The 27,374-nt window shown below is 33.4% G+C and overlaps 1 protein-coding gene across 1 annotated transcript; it reads left to right on the top strand.

Moving 5' to 3' along the window:
• The first annotated feature begins 1,468 nt into the window (after positions 1–1,468).
• Positions 1,469–19,580, top strand: LOC139695492 (uncharacterized). The gene is made up of 7 exons (XM_071594282.1): positions 1,469–1,522; positions 1,658–1,760; positions 6,633–11,040; positions 11,798–11,971; positions 12,952–13,170; positions 14,702–14,962; positions 17,490–19,580. Exons 3-7 carry the CDS (start codon positions 6,640–6,642, stop codon positions 17,727–17,729), a joined length of 5,295 nt encoding a protein of 1,764 aa, XP_071450383.1. The 5' UTR covers positions 1,469–1,522; positions 1,658–1,760; positions 6,633–6,639; the 3' UTR covers positions 17,730–19,580.
• Positions 19,581–27,374: the final 7,794 nt, after the last annotated feature.

Below are 27,374 nucleotides of genomic sequence, written 5' to 3'. Positions count from 1 at the left end.
TATTTCCCTATATTTTATACATATTTTCACCCTAGGGTAAATGTGCATATTCTCAGCAGGGCATGAGAGAAGTACATTTGAATGTGTGGTGGAGATCACTTTTTTTGCATTTGAAATTTATTTGAAAAATAATGGCACAGAGGTCCTCATATATTCCGCGATCAATTGGTTTTCAATCAAATATTTCATTAGCTGATTTTTGGTCTCAGCCTGGATTAATAACCTTAATTCCAGGTCTGAGCGACTAAATATCAATGAGTATGAGGCAAATAATAAAATCCCAAGGTAACAGAAGAGTAAAAAATTGAAAATAAATTATTTTCTTTCTAACATTAAAAATTATTGAGGAGTTAACATAAGATTGAGACAAAAATGTGAGCCATCACAGTTAGGTTGGGGTGCATTGTTTTCTGCAAATAAATAAATTTTTATACAAATTAAATTTATACATATTACTGGGTGATGCTGATTCATCAACTGAGTCTATCTGAGCTTCGAATTTGATAGGCTCATGGAAAATTTTGAACACCTGATTGCCAAAGTGGGAGGGAGTCTCTTGGAATACAAATGTAGTTGTTCTATAGTATCAATGAAAAGCTATATCATGTTAGAAATGGAAATATATCTAAAATACAGAGAATGTGCCATCGTTTTTACGCCATTTCAAAGAGTACGTATTTCATGCAACGAAGGGCACTCCACAGGAAACCGGCCTGAAGTTAAGATATTTTTGAAAAGGTAGCAGCATGCATCAGAATCCATCCGTTGGAAAATTATGCTAATAATGCAGTATTGTGATGTTTTTATACGTCTTTATTCGGAGTTATCGATAGGTTTTTTGGGTAAACAAATTACTGCACAAATTTTCTCTTAGCTAATGTTAAATATCTTGCAACACGTCCTCCTTTCTGACGTTTCCCACTATTAAAGTTGGAAACATAGAGTTCATAGAACAATTATGTTTAAAAGAATACTTACAAATAACATGAGAGCGAGTTTCTGTGCGAATATATATTCATAGATGAAATTAAAATCCCCAGACGCTTGCACCTTCGCCAAATTCTGTAATCACAGTCCAACTAGGCATAATCCAAATCCTATTGCTATGTCCCACATTATATATGTCATCACCGATTTATTATCCACACTCCGCATAACTAATTACCGTAGGTCACACAATTATTGCTGTTTATTAACGCAAAATAAAAAGTCGCCGTCACTTTCTGATTCATACTATTTCAATGAATTCAATTTTGACGCCGTTTGCTATAATATGATTGGTCAAGCCCACTCACCATGTTAAACATATTTAAGTGTGCACTAGGAAAAAAACCTATGTCCATTGTAGATTTCGAAATATGGATTCTAAAAAATAACTATTTTCCAATGTAATTGTCATCACTATTTTATTCATTTCGATTAGTGCATGTAAAATCTTTTATTTCGATTTTGCATAGGCCGGAAGCTACGTAATTCATGAGCAATATGGACTCTCGTTGTATAGTAATTCCTGTGTCTTAATGTAAGTTTCTACCTTTACCTTTGTAATTTGTATTGCTGTTTACACTTCTTTTATCACTTTAATTTAGATGTATAAGAATGTTCATGATTTCGACTTAAAATATCACACTGTCATTTATACTGGCGCATAAATCAGGTAGTCGTCTGTTAAAATGGCTGCGCCTTCGTCGGTGGAGTCTGGGAATCCATATACGTAACGATTGCCCGGGAAGTGAGATGAGGGAAGGTATTAAGATTTGGTAAGTTAATCGTTTTGTGTATTTAAATCCTTGCTCAGCATGTGTCCCTCAACTTTGGTTATTTGTAATTAAGGCCATTCAAAGAAGTTAATTTTGGTGTCGTCTGCATTCTCATTGATGTTCAATATTCCACTATTGTTATTCAGGGTTCTTTGCGAAAAAGCCTTTCTAAATTCTGTTTACCTGCTATGTCTTAAACTCCTAGCTTGGCTAAGCCCTTTGACTTTACTCATGGTGTATGCCATTATTTTACGTCGAGAACAATTGAGCATTTAAAAATGTTTCCCATGGTACACTTAAATATTAGTCTTGGTAGATTTTAGAGACACTTTTTGTTAAAATACAGATTTTCTTTTCATATATTTAGAGAATATAGTGAGTATAGTCCATGAAGGTTCTTGTTTTCCGTGCATTTTGAATGATTTGTGTGTGTGTGTAAACAAAAAATTTGCTCGAACCTAAGAATATTTTTCCGGAGAGTATTTTATCGAGATTCTAGCTCAACTCTTATGTGTAACTATATCTAGTAGTCCGAATTCGATCTTAATTGCAGTATCTAGTTATTAAGTTACTTGCTCTTAGGCGACATGTAACATCATTGGCTGTGGCCGATGTCTCACACTATTCCGTTTGATCATATGAAGTTTGATTTTTCCATCAAATTCCATTTGGGATATGCCGAGTTTCATGCATATGCGTATTCTCATATGTGTTTTAGTTTATACTTATTTACTAATCATCGAATGCCTTTAGGAAGAATTAATAGTTTGCTTAAGTTTCCGAATTGTTTGAGCTTTAAAGTATTATATTTAATAAATGTGCTCTTTCATTGAATATGAGTTAACAATTCTGTATATTAGAAAGGGATGAGTTTATACGTACTTGTATGCATGAATAATAAAGTATTGTTAGTATTTTACTAAACAGAATTACTTGCCGTTAGGTATTCATATAATGGAATATATGTACACAATGTTTGTGTTTTTCTTTGTCATTATTCAGTAGAAAGTACTTGGACCATCGTTAAAATTTAATGAGTGAGAAGGCGTGACTCCCATAACTTAAAAAGAAAAATGCTTTTAAAGTTCAAGAGCATCAAACAGTATTAGTTACACATTTGATTCCCGGTCTGGGCAATATTTCTAGGTTTTTTGTGTCAAATAAAGCATGTAAAAGTTTTGCGCCGTTAGTCAACTAATGTTAAGCTTTGGTTTTAATAAAACGTATTATTTTTTTATATTTATAATTTTACTGTGAGTTTTATTCTCGCTACCAGTAGTTTACTACGTTAGGATATGTTTTTAGTGGACCCTATAACTAAACCTTAATGTGCTTCTAAGCCCTGAATAACAAGGCACATAATATTGTTAAACCCCATGCTAAATACAGGGTGCATTTATATTAACTCATTTTTATATGAACTCATATTATATTTATATTAACTCATTTTTTGCTATGCACGCTTTCGCGTTTGTTGATTCCATTCAAAATACCTATTCTTATCCCTTCTTTCCCAGCATTCCTGCATCTATTACTGTCTTCAGTATCTCATGTATCCACTTTTTCTGCCTTCTTTGAATTGATGACAACAACATTCTCTCTTCCTCCGCCCTGCCTAGAATTTCATCATTTGTTTTCATTTCCATCCTTTTTATGTTGCCCATTCTTATTCAAATCCTAGGCCTAAAAGCCTCAAATCTATGCTTATCAGGTTGCTTCAAGGACTGGGTTTCTGGACTGTATGAAACTATACTTTATACTTAAGTTTTCACTAGTCATTTCCTTATATTCTTCAGATGCCTGTCATCAACCCACATCCATATGTAAAGGTTCTTAAATTTGATATTGTTAGCAAAAAGAGTTGTGGCAAATTTTTGCTTTTGCATATGCAATTGGTTTGAATATTCAGACAAATAATAGGGCAATACATTCAGAAAGTAATTTAGGTTTTAAGTAATACAAACTTGATATTTAGTGATTGGTTTTTATAGACATTTAATGGCCATATCCATCAAATTTAGAGACTACTTGTTTTTATATCAACACAGAGGTTCTAGATAGAAGGATATATGTAAACATATTAATGTTGTTGTTAAACCAATGATGAAAAACACCAATGGCTTCCACCCTTGCATATCCCATTCAACAGATGATGTACTGTTCTGTCATTAGATGGCTAGCCGATTATAGTGGCCTGTTTTTTCAGTTGCAATTTATTGACTGATGTCATATTTAGTTTTCACTAAACTACATTCATGATCACTTAGGACTTTTATTTACTTACCCATCATTGGTTAATCAGATTATTATCATCACAATTCCCTTTGCTTTTACCTTCTGCAATTTCAAGATGATTGGCATTCAAAAGTGTGCTCAATTCAAACAAACATTGATGTATTGAGTACCTTGTGCAGTACATCGTCTATCTAATAACCTATGAAATTATGTTCTTTCTTGCTCCCTTTGGTCAGCAGTTGGTCTAGACCTATGACCCCCCGTTGTGTTACAGTTGTTTTGCTGTTGATAAAGTTTTTCTACAATTAAAATTGGATGCCTTCCCAAAGTCCCTTTAAATCTAGTATTATTTCATTTGATTTTTTTCCCATCACAGCAGTCCGCATGTATTCACCTTGATATTTTTTGAGAAAATTTCACTTTCAAAATAGTCCTTTAAAATCTATCACATTTACCCTCTCTACATTCCAATTTTTAATTCCATGGTTACTCATTTCCCTGGTAGAAATAGATGCCATTGTGCATCAAATAAATAAATTTTCATTGATCAGTACAATCATACCCATTCAAAGGTAGCATTTTCAGTGTTACATTCCTTATGGCATTAGTTCATTGAGGTTAATAATTGGTAATGAGTGATTCATTGGTCATTGCAAATATAACATCTCTAGAATTTAGAAAAATTAATGGCTTTAGGTAGCATCATAATTCTGGTTTTACCATAATTGCATATATAAATTAAACCATAACCACATATCGATTTTGCAAAATTGTGGTTACTATTAGTGCAGCTGAATTCTCTTGTTCATATTGGAGATAGATTGGTATTCTTTAGTTTTCATAATTTAGTGGGAAGTTGTCACTGGGAGGAGGTAATTGAGGACAGGGGCATTGAGTAACAGTGTTAAGGAGAGATTCATTAAAACTTTGATTTGGAGTGTGGTTTTTTATGCTGCAGAAACACGGCTATTGAAGCATGATGATCTGCATAGATTGGAGGCTCTTGAATTATGGGTGTTGAGGAGAATGGGAATTTTAAAATGGAGAGAAAGGAAAACAATAGAGGTAGGAGAGTTGATTGCAGAGTATTTTGATTGGTGATAGGATTCCAAGAAACTGCAGAAGATGCGGCAACAGTAACTTTCAACAGAGTCATTCGCTAATATGCATTTCAATGCCACAATTTCAGAGGGTAAAAATCATTCCTTGTCAAGGGGAATGAGTTCTACATCTACTTAATACCCCGCAAGCTGCCGCAAGGGCGTGTGGCGGGGGGTGTTAGGACACCACCCGTAATTTAGAAAGGAAAAAACACCGCATGCAAGAACCACAAATTCATACATTCACAAAAAAAAACACAGCATCATTCATACTAGAACACTTACACCCCACACATGCAAACACTCAAACTACATCTTACATACACATGCACCTGAAAGTATACCTCAGCTTTGCAGTGTTTAACTTTGCTCCGACTTGTAAATTCAATGTTCTTAATATTTCTAAAGTGACTTCGGTTTCTTACTATTATGATTTCTGTTGTTCGGGGAAAGAATGAGTATTTGTATCTATCTGTACTGGAATATATCTCCCTTATTTTATCTTTGTGGTCTGATCTACCTGAGTAGTGTGGGGCCATTATAATTCCTTCAGTGTCATAGTTTAACTCGTTTGTTCTGAACCTTTCTTGAAGTCTAAGCCTCGCCTGTTCTCTCCGCACTTCAAGTGGTTCCCTGCCTAAATCCCCTAAAAGACCTGTCACACTTGTGTTCTTATCATAACAATTTTTAACGAATCTAGTGGATTATCTCTGGACTTTATCTAATTCTTTCGGCCAAATTTTCTCCCAAGGATAAATAAATAAGTTTTCCCCTCTGAGATTGTTGTATTGGTGGTGGGATGTTGAAGATTGTGATAGATAGGGGAATGTTAGGCTAGCGCAGAAGGAGAAGGATGATGCCCATTTGGGTGAAATGAAGGAAGCAAGTATGCCGAATTTAAGGAGGGTTTCTCATAATGTGGTGTGTCAGGTTGTATTTTTTTAGTAGATGCAAATAAGTGTATCAGTGTTCATTCTTCAGCCCGTCCAAAATTTTGATTGGTAAAATACCAACACTAATAACCTAAAAGGATGTTTCAGCATTTCCCTCCTCCATTGAAACCTAAGCACTTTTGTGTAACAATTTAATAATAATGTATTCACGATTGAAACATTTTCAAAAAATGAGTTGCATATAATGGCAAAGAAACACAGACTATATGTATATAAATGCTTATAATTGACTTCTTTTTACCCATACAATGCAGGGAGTTCAATATACTGAATTTGAAAGGTATGAAAAGATAAATAGACTCATTTTGGTTAAATAAGTTAATCTACTTATCATAAATTACAAGCTCTCCCAATGGTCTCTTAGGATTATCATTGTATGATTAAAATACAAAATCAATCTAAAATATATATTTGTGAACTCTTAATTAGGTTAATTTCTTGAGGGATCATTTCAAATATTAATTTCTTTTCCCTAGTTTCATTGAGTATCTTGGTCACATGTGCAAGGCATGTGGTACTTGTAATATTTTTTATATTCCCTGAGGTTTCTTTAATTAATTATGCATAACTTCTTTCTCTTTCAGATGCACCATGTCGGTGCGCAGTGTTGCCACTTCTGTCTCACCTACCTCTGCCTCTAGCATTTTCTCTTCTCAATCTTACTCAACAGAATCAACAATGGTAACACCAACAGAGGGCCTTGTTTCACAGCAAATTCTCTCTATACCTTCCTCATCAACTATTGTAGACATGGCAACACTGACCTCCTTGAATATGCATTCCTGCAATGGCACAAATTTAGTTTGCAGGAATGTTCAATCACTTCCATCTCAAGAAAGTTCTTTCCCTGTTTATCCTGAACCTTGCATATCAAAACTGACTACTTCCAAAATGACCAAGTTTAATGAAAATTCTGCAAATAATCAGGAAAATTTTAAATCTTCTTCCTTGGCCAATTCACTTTATAGTATTCCAAATTCTAATTGTAAGTATGATAACTGCAATCAAAATACTCCAGCCTCTTCTTCACAAAATTGTGCTACAGAATTTAACGCACTAGATGCACAAGAAAAGGCTGATAAAAATGAGAATTACTCGGTGATGAAGATCACCTTGCCTAAATCATATCTTCAACTGTCCTGCTCCGTGAGTGACTCTAGGGTCTGCTGCAAACATGAACTGGAATGTTTAAATGCCTTCAATAGTTCTACTAGAATGCAGAGAATAGCAGATCCACTAGGAGACAATTTAGCTAATCATTCCAGTATCATCTTTGAAAACGAGCAAAATCTTTCATCTTTAAAGCCACTACCAAAACTTCCCTCCGTTAAAGAAGATCAGAATGATAATACATTGATTTTTCATTACCATAAAGAAAATGAAAAGGAAGTTCATTTTTGTGAGACATCACATCGAGGGTGCTTGAGTTGTGATCACAATAACCTGTTTATGTTGAATGGAGTATCGAAAGCTCATTATTTGGAAGGTAAATTCAATTGTGCATCTTTGAACCAAAATTCTTCATCTGCTGTAGATCGTCGTAGAAACCACCTGAATGAATCTTCTGAAAGGGGAAGTAAACCACCATGGTGTTTAACTTCCTATTCTGGTCTGCCATCACCCATCAGTAGTGTACCTTTTAAACAGACAAAAAAATCATGTAATGGTTATATTTATTCTGGTGCTAATGTTTTATCTATACCATGTCATTTGGTTGATAAACACTTAAATTTTTTTAAATCTGCATTAGTAATGAGTCCTCAGAATGGCATCACCTCAAATGGTGTCTGTGAATTTTTATCTCCAAAAGCACTTCTGAATTCTGATCTTGCCAGTTCTAATTTGGAAGTGAATACGTTCAGTGGTAGTTGTTTGAGCTATGGCATGAAGAAAAGATGGATTGAAGAGCAACTTGTGCTGGTTTTAGCTGAGGTCCCTGCTTTTTCTCACCACTCCATTTCGTTGGATTTATCCAAGATAATACCACAATTAAGCTTTGAGAATGCAGGTTTAGAAAGGAAAGCAGTGTTTATGAGGAAATCATTTGGCCTCAGTTCAAATAATTCAATCAAGAATGGAATTTTAAGCTATATCAAAGTTGTGCCTGCCAAGAATCACTTCAACTCTACAGGAGAATCTTCGATTTCCAGTTGCATTCCATGTGATCAAGTATTTGTTAAAATTATCCCTGCTGCAAATATCATAATTAATTTAAATTCATCATCCTCAATTAAAGTTTTGCCTTTATATGGAGTTGAATCCGGAGAAGATGACAGTTTAAGTGGTTTTATGCCATGTGCAATAGTATCATCGGAGAGGCATGATACCAATGGGAAAATATCCATGCCAAGCCATGGTAATCAAAAATCTCTGTATGTTGGCTTGCTTGTGCCATCCACTAAGTTACTCCACTCATTAAATATTTCCATTTGTCAAAAGGACTCTTTGAGTATAAGGCTTGGTTCGTCCCGTCCTAATCAGCAATATTCAACACATACCTCAGTTGATCTGCAATTGAATGGCAATAATGTAGAATTCATTCCCATCATTCCATTGGGAGTGTACTCACAAAGTGAAAGTTCAGATCCAGATATAAAATTTCTTGCGTCGGTTGCAGAAAACTCGTTTAGAAATGTACATAATATAGAAGATATTTTTCTTAAACGTAATGATAGTCGAGAAGAGGTTTTAGATCCTGATGTGACTTCCCAGAAACAATTAAGATCTGCAGATGTTCTTTCCACCAAGTCTCCTGCATGTGATCCAGAAGCACAATTAGGTTTGTCAAAAGAAGATATGCTGGAGCAATATTGTTTCACAAATCCAGTTCCCCCCGAGAGCACATTCGAAAGGAATAAGTGCAGTAGTCTGAAGTCGAAAGTATTTTTGGAGTGCTTGGCGGAAAGGCCAGGAAATGTTTGCAAAGACTCTGTTAACATATTGCATGCCATTGCCATGCTTCATGAAGATGAATTGATAAGAGGAAATGAGGGCAAGTGCCAGAGTCCACACAAGGAAAAAAGGATAGCTGACTTGCATTTCCAAAGAGATTTAGTTCATGAAAAAAATGGCTTAACTTCTCTCTTGGATGAAGTGCTTTCAAAGAAGCCTAGTTGTAATTCAGCTCATGTTAATGAAGTGTTCAATCTAACTACCAAACACTTACCTCATCCCAGCCATGTTGTTCAGCCACTTTCTGAAGGAAATGCCCTTCAACAAGAATGTGAGTTGATTGCTGATTCAAAAATATGTCCTGACAAGGTGAGAGTAATGGAAAAAGGTATTGATTCCTTGTGTGATCAGAAAAGTACTTTTTCTGCTGTAAAAGTCAACAATGTGCAACCGCAGCTGCAAAACAATCTAATCAGCATGTCTTATAGTGATCCGCAAAAGGATCACGTGGGATTTGGGACTCCAGGCTCAAACTGCTACTCTGTAAAAAGAAAAACACCCATCAAACGTTCAGAAGGATATTTTAAGCCATTCAGAATCAGCAAAACAAACAGGAGCAAGCCAGTTGTTGATTTAAAAAAAGGAAAGGAGTTTCCTGTTGAGGAAAAAAGTGTCAAAATGCGGGAAGAATTGAATTCTAAGCTCTGCTCAGCAATGAAGTCTGCTGCCAGCACATGGAAACACAATCCGTATGGAAGTAATTGTCTCGATACCATAAAGAACATAATTGTATCCAGTGCGCATTTTAATTCCACTCAAAACCCAATAAAAGATCATTCAAAGGAGGGAGAAGAAAGTAATAGGGGTACTGTTAATAAAATGAAATGTAAACCGGACAGGAGCACTTCAGTCTCTCCAAAATTGAGCCAGTATGGTGATTTTTCTTCACGTGGAAGGGGCAGACAACCATCTAATTTCAAATCTCCCGACAAAAGATTTAGTCGTAATTTTTTTCTCTCTCCAACAAGCTCTACCAAAAGGTCCAAACTTGCAATAATAATATTTTGCCTTGCTGTCACGTCCTTGCTTATTTCTCTCCATGCTTTGTCCACTGATTCATCTCTGTATATAAAGCCTACATTCTTCTTGGTACAAGAGGACGACACTTCTGCCTCTTCATTTAGTTCTGAGAGCTCTTACATAAAAAAGTCATCCTTACATCAATCAGAAAATGGAGAAGCTAATGGACCAATTTACCATAGTATTTTGGTGAAGGAGGAGATAGGAGTTGTGAAAGAAGAGAAGGGAGCTGATGGAAGTATTACTTACATCAAGAGCAGAAAGGACACATTAAATTGGACTAGGAGTGGAATGGATGAAAGTATGGAGATAAAGTCAAAAAATGGTATCCTTAGTGAGGTGGGTTTAAAAAGCTCTGGATTTAAAATGACTGTGGGCAGAACTGAAAAAGAAAGTAAACAACTATTTGGTGTGTCTAAAAATATACTCAATAATTCAAATGGGAAGAGTGATTTTGGCTTGAAGCCCAGTATGTCAAAAGCAGCTTACAACTTTTTAAATAATGCCAACTTCACTAGTTCAAAGTCAAATGGAACCAGTGCTCTTCATGAAAAAACTGAATACATTTCAAATTCTCCAACTCTCAATGAAAATTTGGTTGAGCATAGTGGTGTAAGTGGGGGATATGATACACAGCATCTTAAAAGTGTGACTGAATCTGTCAAAAGTTCATCACATGCTGCCAGCCCTGGTGGAGGGGGAAATTCTGTTAGCAACGAGGATGGTGCTCAACTTACGTTGGGTACAAAAGATGATAAAATATTAGGCCTTTCAAGCACAGAAAACCTAACAAAACTGCCATCTAATGATGAAGGCGGAAGTGGTAACCATAATGACTTTGATCTAAACATTGCCTTCATCGAGAAAAATGAACTGAATGCTGCATATGGAATTGACAGTGGGACCACAGGTGCTGAAGGCAACTTTGAAGAAGACTACTTGGGAGAAGAGGACATGACCCAGATGGCTACATCAGGGAATAGGGTCAAATTTCCAAAAGCAACAAGGAGACTTCCTCAGGTAAACTGGAAATGTCATGCCTTTTTTAAATCCTATTAAATATAGCAAAACCAATGTTAGGTGCCCTACTTTCTAAGTCATAAATGTGTAGACCATAATTTTCTGCTAATATACTCCCATTATAAATTGCACCTACATCATTGCAAGTGAAATGTGAAAATGCTGATGTTACCATGCATGGCACACACCTCAGACTCTCCCACCAGTACGAACTCGCCCGTCTTACTTTCCTAATGTATCTTTCCTCTCTCTCTCTTCCCATCCATATTTGTTTCTACCCTATTTTTTATTCATAAGATTAGACTTTCTTGTTGTGAGTAAGAAGGCATTTTATACCTTTCATCATTCCTATCATTGCCATCATCCACCTGCATTGTACCAATTGTATTCTGGTCATGTTTCAAATGCAGAAGGTATTTATTGATTGAGGCATATTTTTCTTTTTTTTTCCTTTGATTTAATCTTTCCCTGGTTTGAATGAAATCACATTGTACAAAAATTGGGCCTGTTAGTGAGAGGAATATGATCTAATTTTAATGATAAAAAAGTGAATGCTTAATAAGGAAAGTTTTAGCAGATTCAGATGGTCATCTCTAATTATAGTGTCATAAACAAATAAGTTTCACTATGCACCATGTAGGTGTTTTGAGTATTATATATTTCTACTTTTAAGTTTTCTTAAATTTCCTTCCAGATACATTAAACTGTATGTCACTCACAACTTCTTTCATTGAAATGAGTTTGTTTTTCTGCCTAGGCTCTCATAATAGGAGTAAGGAAAGGTGGGACAAGGGCGCTGTTGGAAATGCTACATCTTCATCCTTTGGTGCAGAAGGCTGCTGGGGAAGCTCATTTCTTTGACAGAGATGAAAATTATGCTAAGGGTTTACAGTGGTATAGGAGAAGGATGCCTCCCTCTTTGAAAGGGCAAGTAAGTATCTGATTGGCTGCCCTAAATTCAATGACAAAGGTAAATTTATGCATCACTTTGAGATGAACAAGTTCATATATACTTGATGTGATCTAGTGTTATGGAATAAAAGTGTGTGCTTATTTGTACCAATATTAACCATACTACTGGCAGCTTATTTTATCTAATTTTGAGGTGGATTAGTTTGTTTTCCTCTTTCTTTGAACAAATCAGATTGAGTTCTATGGAATGCTGCTTAGCTGTTTCAATTGTGTTAGTTTTGCTAGTTTCAGTGTTTCATCTTACTGAGCTGGGATTGCCAATTCCAATGAAGAACATGTCTGTGATCAACAGTTAGCATAAAGCTGTTATTCCTAAGTTTCAATTTTATATGGCATTAGCTTTCAGCAGTGTAACATGCACACTCAATTTAAAACTATCCCTGTACTTTGTTTGTCCCTCAGTCTATTTTTTAAGTACAGTTATCATGCCAAAAACTCATTTTAATTACTACTGGTTAATCTGCTTGTAAAAATCTACCAACATCTTAATAATTACATGCTTTTCAAAATGTCTGGTTAATCCTGTTAACCATAATTAGGGATACCTTTTGTACATCTCAAGAAGACCAAAGGTAACAGTCATCTACATAGTCAAATCAGTTTCAGTAATGAAATGGGCACTGCTATTTGAGCACTTTAAACTGCATTCGGTGGTTAGGCTTTCCCAGTGTGTTCAATTATAACTGTGGTTTTATCTATTACTTATATTGCCTCATAGAATTACAAGAATCACAATTAGTCAGAAATTAGTTGAAATGTAACTTCATGAGCCCAATTTTTGCAGCTGGTCCTTGTAGCTATTTCAGATTTCTAGTCCTAGTGTTATGTGGAAAAGTATTCTTGTGTAAATTGTATTTATTTTCTTGGAACCAAATTTAGCTTTTTAGGAATTTTTTATGACTGGTATGTTAGTTAAACATTCATTTCTTTTCTTTTCAGATAACCGTGGAAAAAAGTCCCAGTTACTTTGTTACTCCTGAAGTCCCTGAGAGAGTAAGGGCGATGAATGCAAGCATTCGACTTCTTCTCATAGTCCGAGAGCCTGTCACCAGAGCAATATCAGACTTCGCTCAGCTACGGAGCCATTCCCTTGCAGCAAAAGCAAACACAACTATTAGGACAAAATTGGAAGGTGTTGATGAAGATTATGGCAAAAAGGTAAATTAATTTTATTGTTAATGATTTTCAACTTTAATTTTCTGCAGTACAAATTGGTCTTAAGTTTTAATTAAGGTTGGATGCTGGGTGAAATAAAAAAGAAAGTAGAAAATGTTGATGGGGTAGATATTGAGAGGGATGGTTTGCTATGGCATTGTTCTAAAGCAGAAGTCTAGTTCTGATATTTTCTCTCTAATCTGCAAAATAACTTTTCAAAACTCAAAACAATAGTATGGTTGATATGAAGTGTTGTGTGAATTTTCAATCAAAATTACAATAATTTCCAATATCCACTGTGTAATAATGAATGGTCAATTTTTACAATGTTAATTTCCTTTATTTGGGTGTCTTAAAATATGCTATCTTAATTGGTATTTGATGTGAAATTTCTGCCAGAATTACCAAATAGTACTTCTTCATGAATTCGCTTGGCATAGAAAACTCTTTCAGACTTCATTTTGTGAAAATTATCCATGTTGGAGGCAATGAAAAAGTGTTAAATCCACTTAATGTGGATTTAACTAATTTTTTTCATTATCTCCATGATGATTAAACATTCTTTGGATCGAACAATATTTCATATTAATTTGACAACTAGATGACCATCCTGTAAAAGGAATAGCAATGACTTTCCAGTTTGGGTATCTCTCTCGCATGACTACCCAAAAGCTAGTTTTGTCCAATTTATTGTAAAATGTAGGAAAGGTAGATAACATAAAGTAAAAAAGTTGGAAAGACCAGCAGCATAGAGGAAAGATTAGATTTTATTGTCCAACACTAATGATGGCTGATGCTGGGGGATCTTATACTGGAACCCTGGGCATATACTTTTTGGTTAATGCCATGTTTAGCCTGTCTGTTAAATGTGCCTAGCTATGTTCAACCTTCCTGCCATGTGCAGACAGGGAACCATGATAAAGATATAGGGGTCAGTTGACCGACCTATATCTGGAACCAACATTGCTTAACTTCAGTGATCTAACAGGAACCAATGTGTCAATATCACTAAGTCCTTGCCCTAATTAATCGGAATGCATAGTTATTCAATAATATCACAATCATACCAGTAATTTTTTATTTAAGATTGGATATGGAAAATAGTTTTATGTAATTAAATGGTAAATTTGAAAAACTCAGCTTTGTTAATGAGATTAAACTATTTTTTGGACTGATGGCAACAAGCTGCCAAAAATTATCATTATTAGTCATCTGTGTTAAATGTCCTTATCATATTTCATTTTTACTCCTTGATGAGTATCACTCATTTCAGAAATAATATCAATAATAACATTGTATGTGTTTACCACCAAATTTTAATTAATATTTCCAAGGTTTCTTTTAAAAAACAATAATTTATGAATAAATGATGTAATAAGGTTTTATTTCTATACTTATAAATGCATTTTAGAGTGTTTTCAAAGTGGGACTTATTTAGAATGGACCTGCTTGGCCTAAATTCGAGTGCCCTTTATTAGGTAGGGTTACATTCATTGCATTGTTTTCCTCAGGAGTCATGTTTCCTGCCTTACAGGTTACTCGTCCCCTGTCATCTTTTGAGTCTTTAGCCATTCTCCCAGATGGGCGTGTAGATATGTCTTGGAGACCAATATCCGTCTCCCTCTACCATCGGCACATTTCTGCTTGGCTGGAGGCTTTTCCACGCGATCAAATTCTTATTGTGGATGGTGATCAACTAGCTTCCAACCCAGCCCCTGTTCTTGCTTCAGTGGAGAAATTTCTCAAGCTGCGTCCTGCTCTAACACCCACTCATTTCTACTTCAATGCTACCAAGGTATGAGCAAGGTGTAAACATTGGTCATTTTAAATTTTTTTCTTCGACTTTTATGAATACATTGCCATTAGGATACAATAGTGTGGAAAGAAAAGTATCAACAATTCTTACTAACAGGATTTATTGATGATGTTTGAAATGCAAATTTAAGTCAAATAAGGATAAAATCTCAAACATTTAGGTTTCAGTAATGGAAAGAAGAAGCTCAATATTCAAAGAATAGTCATCCACTGATGCATAAAAGAGTGTCAGGGTATATGTTGATTTTGTTCCAAGAAAACATTTACTGCTAATGAAGTACTTTTTTTTATTTTACCTCAAATCACTGTATAATATCATGTATCTAGTGGGACTTTTTTGGTTGACTTTAATGTGTATATTCAAGCAAGAGTAGGTGGGGTGGAAAAAGGGACTGGGAGGTGTGTGGCAGGGGCAGTTAAGATGTGGAAGCAGTGGAGTGGAGAGCAATTCAAAGCAAATGCAGAAGGGAAAATTAGGAGTTAAGAAGTGGTCCAGGTTTTTGAAGCAGGCTTGAGAAGCTATAAACAAAAAATGGTTTGAAAAATGTTAATTTGTAGTCAACCTTTTAAATCATGAAATTAAGCATCTCTTCTGAGTATATTTTTACCTTGTAATTGTTGATATATTTCACTTTGAGAGTATTATTATGGTTTTATTAGAGCTTATGAGTCTCACTGAGTGTGTTGTCAAAAATGGTTACCAGCATATCAAGTTTTAAACTTATCTGAAGGCAAAGTTATCAAACAATTTGTAGCTCAGTGTCAACTAAGCTATAAGGTTCCAGGTGCTCAATCAGAACAAACTTATTTGAAATTTTGAAAGCTTATAGTAAATTGTGCATTTAGTAAAAACTTGTTGACAAACACTAAAAAGAAATATGAAGGCAAGCAATGACTTTTCACTTTAGCTAGCCAGTGTAAAAGGAAAAATGTCAAAAAATGGACAGGGTGCTGGAAAGATTTTCCATTTCGGATAAGTATATCTCATATAATACAGGTTTGAAGTACTTAATATCGATAACATTTTATTTTTTTTAATAAGCTATTTGTGTTTCATTCACACATTAATATGGAGTGATATCATATACAGTATTTCCTTAAGAAATTCTAGGGAGTAAATCAGATTTTAGTTAATCTCGATGAGGATGTCACGTGACATTTTCTGTGATAATAATTACCCCTGGTCCTTCTATTTGTATTCTCCAATTAAAATAGAGCAACCACAATTTGATTATTCATGATAACTGAGGTAAAAAAGCACAGAAAAACCCCTCATGACCTCCATCCAACGGCCTCGACGGATATCCTGGTACTTGCATCAACCTGGGTGTCCTGTTGTGCATAGTACTTGAGCAAAAATACCAGAAGCATGAGAAGAGGATGGGTGAAAAGGAAAAAAAAATTTTCGTCAACCATCAAAAGTTCCCCTGCCATTTCTCTTATCACCAGGTAGTGGAATTCCTTCCATTCAACTCCCCCCACACATTACCTCTCCTTGAAGCCATCCTTGAAAATGCAATTCTGGGAAAACCATCGTGGCAGTCCATAAAAGTGTTCAAGTGGAGTTAAAAATTCCATAATACGTGGATTGTTTAATAAGTCCATAGGAAAAAATAGAAAAACAAATTATTGTTGGTAATTTTTTAAATTTTCGATATCATCTCCTTTTACCTCATTACACTTTTACCTGTTTTTCTCTAACTTTTTAAGCCAACCGCAAAGTTGGAATTTGGTCCTCAAAATAGACATCTACGTTGGCAATGACCTCCTCATTCAGTATGTATCGTTTTTTGCATAGCCATTTTTTCAAGTTTATAAATATTTAAAAAAAAACACTTGGGCGAAATCTGGGAAATGTGGTGGGTTTTGTAATAATTCTAAATTGATTCCCGTAATTTTTGCCATCAAAACTGTTCAGGTGCACAAGCATGCTTTGTCTTGAAAGGAATATAATTTTTTCTTGATTTCTTCACTCAGCTGGTGCAGTAACAATTCATAATACTCTCCATTTATCATTAGTCCCTTTTGCAAGTAATCAATGTAGGTGTGCTTGCATAAAAAAACCACGGCCATCACCTAGTCAATCAATTTCTCTTTTTTCACCCACTTCGGAGCTTGATCGCTTTTATGGTACTTAGTCCATAGGTTTAGCCTTGATGATAACCTGACAGATGAGCTAAAATCTATAAAAAAGTATTCCCATTTTCTGATGGCAACTATACAACTACCTGCTAGATAAAATTGTAATTTACATTAGTTTTTGAAGGAACGTTTAACTTTACTTCAAAATTTTACTCATCTCATTTTGTTTAAATCAATACATTTACTGGTACAGATTTATTGTTATTTATTTTTCACGCTTGAGCCTGTTAGAAATATTGTAAATTTTTCAAGTTTTGTGGTAAAATATCAAAGGCAGAATTTTTAAAATTGGTTTTCACATCTCTTTGCCAGATATTTGATTTTATTGTAATGATGATTTATAATGGATTTTTCCATGTCTTCAGGGATTTTATTGCCTGAGAAGCCTGCCTCCAGGTCAGCCAGTTGATGGCATGGCCATGATGCCATCATCCTTGAGTCACTCTTCGTCTCTTCCGGAAGGAAAATGTCTGCGGGAAAGCAAAGGCAGGCGACATCCACATGTTGATCCATCTGTTGTACACAAGTTGAGGAGATTTTTTGCTGAGCACAACAGGAGATTCTATGAAATGGTGGGTGAAGATTTTGGCTGGCCAGAGGAATAACTGATTTGTACCAGGCTGATTTCATCGAAAGGTTGAACGTTCGTCGCAATCTGTAATACTTTGATTGCTATCCCACTTAAGTAATTCAATCTTGTCCAGATATATAAATGGGTTGTACATCTAGAACACTTACGCTTGGTGAAAACTTTTTTTTATCGCATTACCCATAAATTACAGAATTATTTTATTTAACATTGTTAAAAAGTTTTTTAAGGCTTTTTGGGGAAAAATTCTAGTTTTTCATAAGGTATCGATAAAGGTACAATCTTCATCCTGGATTATTCATTGACTACATTAAGTAATTATTTGCTGTTAATATTTATGTATTGTGTCCATTTTGTATAATTTAAAATTAAGATGGACTAATTTAAATATTAAAGTATTGATAATGTTATAAAAACCTTATAGGTTGTAAAGACGAATTCCACTTTTGGATTTCCAAATCAGAATGTTGGTCAAGCATCAGCCATCGTCTTTCTCGGCTTGAGTGTTAAAATGAGATTAATTACACATTATTCATCAATGTGCCAGAAGCTCTAACGTATTATCCTTAGCAGGGTACATCGAAAATTCATACTTCTATATTGGACATACAGCAGATGGTGAAATTAATGTAATTTAATTAATTCCCAAAATCCGCAATTTCCAGTATTATATTTTTTTTACGGTAAAGTATGTATGTTTCCAGTGAGGTATAAATAGTTTCATGCGGAATAGTCATAAAACTGACACATTGTTTCATTAGCTGAATAAATGACTCACTATACAACACTTCCACTCATAATTTAAAATTATGGAAAATGAATGTGTTCATATTCATTAGTCCATAATTTCCTTTCATTCTAAAAGCATATTGTTTTATCTAATCAGTTTTAACTTATTTAACTTCAAGCTTAGTTAAGCACAAATTCATTGCTTATTTGTTTTCCATACTTTTGTATGAAATATTCAGTTTACGTTTTATACTATTGGTTTACTTATTCTCAAATACTTGGGAGTTTCTAGTATTTTTTGTACTAAAGCCCCTTTACATAATCCAGTAGTCACCAATCAAGCCGACCTTCATATCAATATTGAGCTTTTGAGGCAACATGTTGTCTAGTTATTGATAAGTTGTGCTATACCATCTTTTTCACTGACAAGGTGAACTTACACGTCAACGATACATATCAAATACAGACTGACTCTTGGGAGTACTAATGGTCTGGTGCTTTCCAAAATGCCATATCGGCAATATACATATCATGAGTTTTAAAAGTCTTCATGGAAAGGTGTGACGCACAAAATTGGTGGTCAGATATTGAGCAGAAAAGAGAAGAAAAATACTGGTTCCTCTGCATGTTAGTCTAAATCATCTACTGTTATTGTTGATTCATAGAATTGACATGTATCATTAATGATGGCTAAGTGCAATAGGTCTGAACTCCACATTTTTTGTCTTTTACTTTTCTGCTCAATGCCTGATATCTCAATTTTATGAGTTTTATAAGTAAGCTCTTAAGACTTGTTATTAAATAAATATCTATTAGTGGTATGGTATGAGTTAACGAAATATTAATGATATAGAAGTGCATATGTTAAGGATTACCTTGTAGCTTCTCTTTTAAACTTAACTGTTCATTGTTAAAAATTGGTTGAAATTTCATCTTATTGAAGGGGAAATGTTGTTTTTAATTGTTGACAAGAGGCATTTTATCATGTGTTAAAGTATTGTCAAATATCTCAGTTTACAATTGGCAATTAATTTTTATACTTCAGGAATAATCCTGTCATACTCATCGTAGCATACGTTTTTTATTTCTTATTTTTTGACTTGCCAAAAATGAAACAATATTTGCTTTGCATAAGAAATGGAAAAAAAAACGCTACAATTTTTGGATTTTCATTATTATCACTAGTTTACATTCAATTCTAGTTTTCATAATTGTTTGAGAATTGTTGAGCAATTTTTGAAATGAAATGGATCTTTATTTTGTAATTTCTTCCATGCTTCGTGAACTTCAACTATACCTTCCAGAATAAATTTGCTCTCGAATCTGCTTAACGATTTTGCTTAATCAGTGGTTGGATATATTTTTACATTCTTTCAGACTGTTTTATTTAAATCTATTCAATTGTTACATTTTCCCCAATTATAATTTCCATGTCCTCTATTATTATCATGTGATAGTCTAAATTGGCAATTTGGTGATCACGTTAGAAGATAATAGGCCTTACCAGGCCTGTAAGCAATTACTTATATTTTTAAGGCAAGTCAGTGAAGCAAGTATTAGCTGTATATGATAAAATAATATTTCTTTTATTATAAATTACGATTGCTTTCAAATTTCACCTAGTAAAATCAGATGTCGATATATATAAATATCCATGATTGGCAATAATTTCCCTGTTTTAGTGAACAAATTCTTGATAAAAAAATCAACCTTAATTGTATTTTAAGAGATATTATTGCATGTATAATAATTATAATTGTTGGTGAGAAGAATTGATTATACTGCATCAGGAGCTTTTGTCTCATTGAGAGCAAAGTAAAAAAAAAGTCATGTATAGGTTTTTCTAAATGTAATTTCTATTTTTCTTATAAATGTAAGTGATATTTGAACTTAGGGATGCTGAAAAAATAATTGCAATTAAGCATTTTATTAGTACCTACTTTGGCTTTATTGGAACTGAGTAGCAATACTTAATTCCCTTAATTGCTTTAATTTGAGACTAAAAGCCTTTAAAACATATCAGAATTTGAAATTTGTAATTATGTATATGTAATGCATTTAAAATTATGTCCAAATAATTCAACAAATATTTGGAATTGCAATAATTGGACTTGTTCATCCCAGCTATATTGTAATGTTAATAATTAAAAAGTGTTTAAAATAACTGACTGTGACGAAACACATATCATTAAGATTAGTTATGAATGTCAATAGTTTTTTAAATGGTTTTCTATACATTTTTAAATATATTCTATGTATAAATATTAATATTTGTCTTTAATGCTAACCTAGTTAGTAAACAAAAACCAAGAAAACAATGTTCCTTGAACATTTTTGATTGTCACAATTTGCAGTTTATATATCCCTTATGCATTCATAAATGTGAGCGTTAAAATTTTGTTACAACAGTTGGAAAAATGTGCTTACTTGCCATTGATATTAAATAGATTAATCAGGACCATGAGTTCTTGCTTAACCAGATTACAGCGAAACTTCAATATGTCCATTTTTATTGGTTCCTCTCGTTATGGGCATAAGAAAATGTTAAATTCTAAATTATTTTCCACTCAAGTTGCCCTTATTAAAAGATATTACCACCGTAATAGTGGGGTATTTTTTTACCATTTTCTATAATGTATAAATTTTAATAGTCTATTGTGTACGATACCCATTTGGTAACAGTTATCAGTTTACTTTTTTAGTATTTTTAAATTCATAAAAATACTTTTACTTGTGAATTGAATTAAATATGTATATGCCTTTCTTAAAGTAGAGTTCTATGTTTTTAAATGCTTGAGAAGGAGCGATTCCATCTCGTATATTTTTAAAAAGGATAGCCACTGAAAAAAAGTGCAAGAGTTTATTGCTTAACCATATCCTGTGAGCTCTCGAGTATTCCTAGGTGAAGAGGAGATTACCTGCCATTAATCAGTGCCTCATTATTACTTTCAAATATATAGTTGATGAGCCTTTGTTGTATAAATACAGGAATCAAGATGCAGTAAGCTTCATTTTAGACATTTTTACGCCGCTAAAATTTTCAGTCAAGTGCTACAAGTAGTGCCTTCTCTCCTGAAGTTTTGATGTACTTTTTTTCGCTGCTTGAATTAAGATTGAAATCACCATTTCATATGAGATGACTATGATTAGAGATTTTTTAATGGATTAAGAATGAGAAAGCATTTAATATCCTCATTAATTTAAAGTGCTATGCACCGAGAGAATTTAGGTAAGTTTATATTATTTTGCCATTGAGCTAGTTATTGATTTTTAAGAGATTTGTGTTGCAAAGGCAAGAAAATGGTGTGTATATATTTTCTCATTTTTTAGCTTATTTGAAGAGGTCATTTATGCCAATATGCAGTTTTTTTAGCCGATGAAATGATTATAATTGTGGAATAACTTACGACAAAATGTACTGCAAACATCTTGATTGAATGTTATTTTTTTGACTTAGTGTCACTGTTGACTATAACATTATGTCTAAATTTAAATTATTCTACATCTTTGCATATCAATAATGGACTTCCATGAAATTATGTAGATATATGCCATTGCAAGTATTAAAATGTAATTTATATTTGTCAATATGAACAATGAAGCTTTTGTTGAACTCAACAAAACTCCATTATTTTTTCTGAAGTAGTTGGATTTTGCATTACTAATATTCAATGATGTTAAGCACTGGAGCAAAATCTCTATGATGATGTAAAAAAGAAGTAATATAACAATGGCTAATTGGGGTTTCGCTGTAACTCTATTGTTATTACAATTTATTCTGTAGAAAAATGAACTCCCCATGTAAAATCCGAAAAAGTAAATTTCCTTAAGCGTACCCTATTTTTCAAAGTGTGTACATAAACCATTTATAGACAAATTTTGTATTTTATTGTGAAATACATATAAAGTGAATACATGGATTTACCAAATATATTCAAATTAGTCAATTTACACATTATTAATTTTTCATGACTTATGGAAAGTGAGATAAAATTTTCAGTATTTTGCCAATTGCCTACCGAAATTTAAGGCGAAGGGGATCTGGTTGCACTTTTGGCTATGAAAAAACATATCATAAATTATGGATTTAAATAACATCAGTACTTCATTAGAAGCAGTACTGCACAAAAATATGTACCTGTATGCCATTTGAAGTGTACCTCACAGCCATGCTTTAATTTTCTTGAGTTTATTGTAAATAAGTCATCTTGGTATCATTTAAAGATCCCAGGTATTATCCTGCTCATGACATTTTTTTAATTCAGTGTTTATTTTTTTTAAATAATAAATAAAAGCCTAATGTAGATATGTGCTGATTACATTCAAATTTTCCCAGCTGTTTGTTTGGGCTAAAGAAATAATTATGAGGAGTAAGATATGTTTAAAAGTTAAATTTGTTAAGTTTTGCAGTGTGGTTGAATATGAAGTTAATTTAAGGTAATTTGATACTCCAATGTAAATAAATTGTTTTAATATTTTACTAGCTCAATTTGATGATTTTGGTAACTTAAAAAAAAGAGGACCACCTCCTCCTAATGGTGTTCAAGAGTTTTCTCGCTCAGCTGGGAAGTGTTAATATTTTGTGTGGATTTAAAGTGTATGGGATGAGTTTAATGTAAAATGTTAGACATTATTGTTACAGAAACTGTTTTTAGGTAATGTATTGTTAATTTTGTTTTGAAATTGACTTAGTGACCTGTTTTTTGTTTTTGATTGAATGCGAATGTGAAACAGTACCTCTTCCAAAGATATCTATAACTAATCTCATCTGCGAACATGATTGAGGTTAGGTATACCCTGTTTCTTGTGAATTACATTCACAGATTAGAGCGAAAAGTAATTGTACATATATATATATATACTCCCATTGTTAACATGGCATTGTTAGTTATTTTTGGTATAAAAGAGATCAATTTACATGGAACAGTATTTCTTTGCAATGCATTATTTTAATACTTAATGATCACAGAGTTTTGTAGCCTGCTTCATTGTTAATTTTTTTTTAGTTTTGATGGTTTTATTTTTTAGATAAATGATAGAAGCAAGTATTAAAGTGTTATTGTTATTTACATAATTATATTCTGTTTCTGGCAAAAGTAAGTTAAAGTAATGAATAAGAAAATGTATAGTATTTGGCATATTCACGGCTTTATTATCAGGTGATAGAATTTCAAAATCCATTAAAGTTGCAAGGTATGAAAGAATTTTGTGATTTGTGAGAAGGCTGAAATGTCCTATTTTGGATTTACAAAATATGTTTACGTGTTTTGAAGTTTGAACTTGTTGCTTGGTATTATTTTCTGAAAATTCACTTTAAGCTTAGCAGTGTTAAAAAATTGTAACTTTCAATGGTTGTTGTCCTGAAATTTTAATGTAATGAAAGAAATGAGTTGGTGTTAAATAGGTAGGTTGTAATTAAAAGCAATACATATCAGATATAATGTGGAGTGAATCAAGTACATATCAACGTTTTTAAATTGTTATCAAAAGCAAAATGTTACCCCAACAGTAATTTAAGTGCATCATGTAGAATGTGAAAAATGAGGGTGAAAAGTGTGGATGGAGGGAAATTGAACCTTGATAGTCATAGGTGTAGTAGTAATAATTAGTGAAGGTGATGTTTTTGGATTCATTCAGTTAAAAAGTGTGCATTTCATATTATTTGTTACTTAGCTACTTTATCAAGAAAATTTAGAATGGTCTGAGTTTTTAAATTGGCGGAGGAGTGCAAGTTAGTCTCATGAAGTTTGTGGAAATGAATCGAGATCTTTAAAGTGATATAATTGTCTTATTTTTCAAATGTCAAATGTGGTTACATTAGAAAGATCCACAGAATGATGTGTAAATTTATTTTCAGTATAAATTGGTGTGAACAATTGAACTGTATATGCTTACAAAATGAATCAGGGGGAAAAGGAAAATTGGTGCAGGAACTCTGCTGTTAGATATTCTTTAGGTTACTTTATGGATCATCATGGATGGATATAGATTTATTATGGCAATGTCAAATTTTTGGGAATAAAATTTTTTCTGTAGAACGTTTTCAAGAGATGCCTATGTTACTCCATAAATTCATTGAGAGAAAATCATTAATTATGCTAAATCAAAGCTTAGCCAATAATAAATTAGTAGTCATGAAAGGGTGTCTTAATGTGAAATTATCAGGAATGTTTATCGCCACTGTCACACATGGTGAAGCTGGTAAAGATAGTATTTCAGACAAAATGTTATCAGTTACATAATTAAGCCTAAAAGAGAAATTTATAAGTATTTTTGATATGATATTAATATCATTTTCTGATTTGTTTTAGGTAAGTTTGTACATGTTTACATAAGGAATAAACCTGCCCTCAAATCTCTCTGTCCTGCATTTTTACCCCTCATTTTCACTTCTTCATTGCTTCTTATGAATCCAATCTTTATTACAAATATTTCAGGTCAAAACTCAATTGGTAGTACAGGCATTATTGACATGTCTAAAAAGGCCTAATCTACTCTAGGAGGGTGTATAAGTAATTAACTGTTGTGTGATTGTATGACTGTTAATTTATATGGTCCCATATGACGATGTTAGTCTATCCTACCAATGTTAATTATGTTAAAAAAATATTACAATCTGAGCTTTTGTTACTATGTTCATACATATTAATAACAACATTCATTGTAATGAGTCCATACTTTTTGACACTACCCTTTACTTACCTCTGAAAGCTGAAATTTGTCATTTTAATCCCATCTATATTACAATAGAAGTCATTATATATATAATACTGTACTGGTTGGATAAGGTTACCTTTATTTGTTTTTTTACATCAAATATATTGGTACAAGCAAGGCAATAAAGTATTATTTAAAGTTGTGTGTGTGTGTGTATGTAAGTGAACATTTATAAAACACTTCCTCTATTATTGAGTCTCCTTTTGAATGTCTACCCCAAGAGCAGAAATAAAATTATTGTACACAGCAGTTGTCAGTATTTTTATTATTGCTTGGAAATCTTTAGTAATTTAAAATTAGTTGTGACTATTTAGTATTCTATTTAAAACAAAGAAAAATGTGTAGCGGTATTGAAGTTTGATATTAAACTATTACCATGAATGTCTAGGAACGCCATTTTTAAAAATACTACTTCATGTGAATTAACCAAGTTTCACAGCAAACCAAATATCTGAGAATTATGTAATTCATTATAAAGTGGCAATTGATTTTCAATGAAATGAAATAAATGAAAAACTCCAATAGCCATGAACAGTTTACCTTTCTAAACAAAGTACAGATGAGATTAGTTGGCTAACGCCACAAGTCAGGATGGGGTAAAAGGTAAAAAGGAAAGGGATAATAAAGGTGAATACGAATACGCATATTTCGGCCACAAAGTAGCCATTTCAGCATACTGAAGGTTATTTGTCACGACAACACAAGTCAAAGTGAGAAAGGGTAAGGGCAATCCAAAGTATATATAGTGTAACATGAGGGGGGGGGGGGTGAAAGAGGCTTAATTGAAGATAAATTTTAATATGGAATTAATTAAATAATATACCCAAGTTAACTGCATTTTTACTCTTGCTCTGCTTTTAAGTAAGCCATAAGTACCAACTCACAAAATATGTTCCGATTAGAAGAGCCGTACAGATGTAAAACTCATTACTTGATAAGCATTATAATTATTTGAGTAGTAACTATTGACAACTAGCATGTCACTGTGGCCAAATATGGGTTGCCTTGGTTACAGCATGCCAATTTTCTACAAGAGTTCCCGAATTTCTGTAGCTTATAGCTGTTTTAAACAGTCACTTTTCCAAATCTTTCCCCATGAGGCACAGTGATTACTGTACTAACTGTACATGTCACCAAGGGGAAGAGTAAACTCATTCCATCCACAGTAGAGGAATTCCTCCTATCCCTTGCTTTGAAAACAGTTTCCATACCTCTGTTTCCCTTTGTAATCCCTCCATCCTAGAAAGAAGTCTTTTGTGCCCTACAAAGATATCTGCAACCCTCAAAAAACCTTAACCCATTTCTTCTTCAATTTGTTCCTCAATACATGTCCTCCTCACTCTCAAATTATGTTTCTTCCCAATGGAAAAACAGATAACCCTTAGAGTTCTCTGAAGGCAGATGGATGACTATTAGCTTGCACCCTTCCTGGAAACAGCCATATAGTATTGAAGTGTCGATATTGAATGTGAATGGCTTTTTTCATTCAATAATGAGGCAAATAATAGGCTTAAGAGAAGGAAGTTCCCCTCTTTTGCTTTCTTCTTCACTCTTGAATTGGGAGTTCAGACTGATCATTTAAATGTAACCTTACAAGCCAGTCATGACACTATGAACGTTGAACACTCCCAAATTTCCTCTCCAATTATATGCTGTAGAACAATTAGTGCCTTTCCATCATCTCAATATGGAGTTAGTAGATTAATACTATCCTGCCCACTGTCCCTTGCTTAGCTACCATGGGAAGAAATATTGGTGACTTCAATTGGAGTAATTATATTGAGCCAAGCCAGTGCATTGCAGTGGTGATTAGTAAAAATACCAAACATTTTATTTCGTGGCTTGGAAGTGAAGGAAAATTGAAAGGGAGATCCTTAGAGAAAGATCAAGAGATAAACTCAGGACAAATTAAGTAGGATATAAAACAAAAGCTGTTGGGGGAGGGGGGGTGAGTGATTTAACACTGAATAGAGAAAAATATGGGGCTATGGTAAACCAATCTTAGGATTGAAATAATGATGACAAAGACTGCCATCATTATTTCAAAAAATATCTTCAAGTTTAAGTTACCGTGATAAAGGAAATTTTATTCTAGTTTTCAATGAGTGTAAGCCAAGAAAATGATAGCTGTTTGCAAAAATTATCTCTGCAATGTAATAATACATCTTCAGGTGAGATAAACTTTTATATTTTTTAAGGAAATTAGTTATTAATG

This window comes from Hetaerina americana, unplaced genomic scaffold, assembly GCF_022747635.1.
Source record: "Hetaerina americana unplaced genomic scaffold, ioHetAmer1.1.p SCAF_6, whole genome shotgun sequence".
In the NCBI taxonomy this organism is placed as follows: domain Eukaryota; kingdom Metazoa; phylum Arthropoda; class Insecta; order Odonata; family Calopterygidae; genus Hetaerina; species Hetaerina americana.
This window is presented reverse-complemented; position numbering and strand designations above follow the sequence as displayed.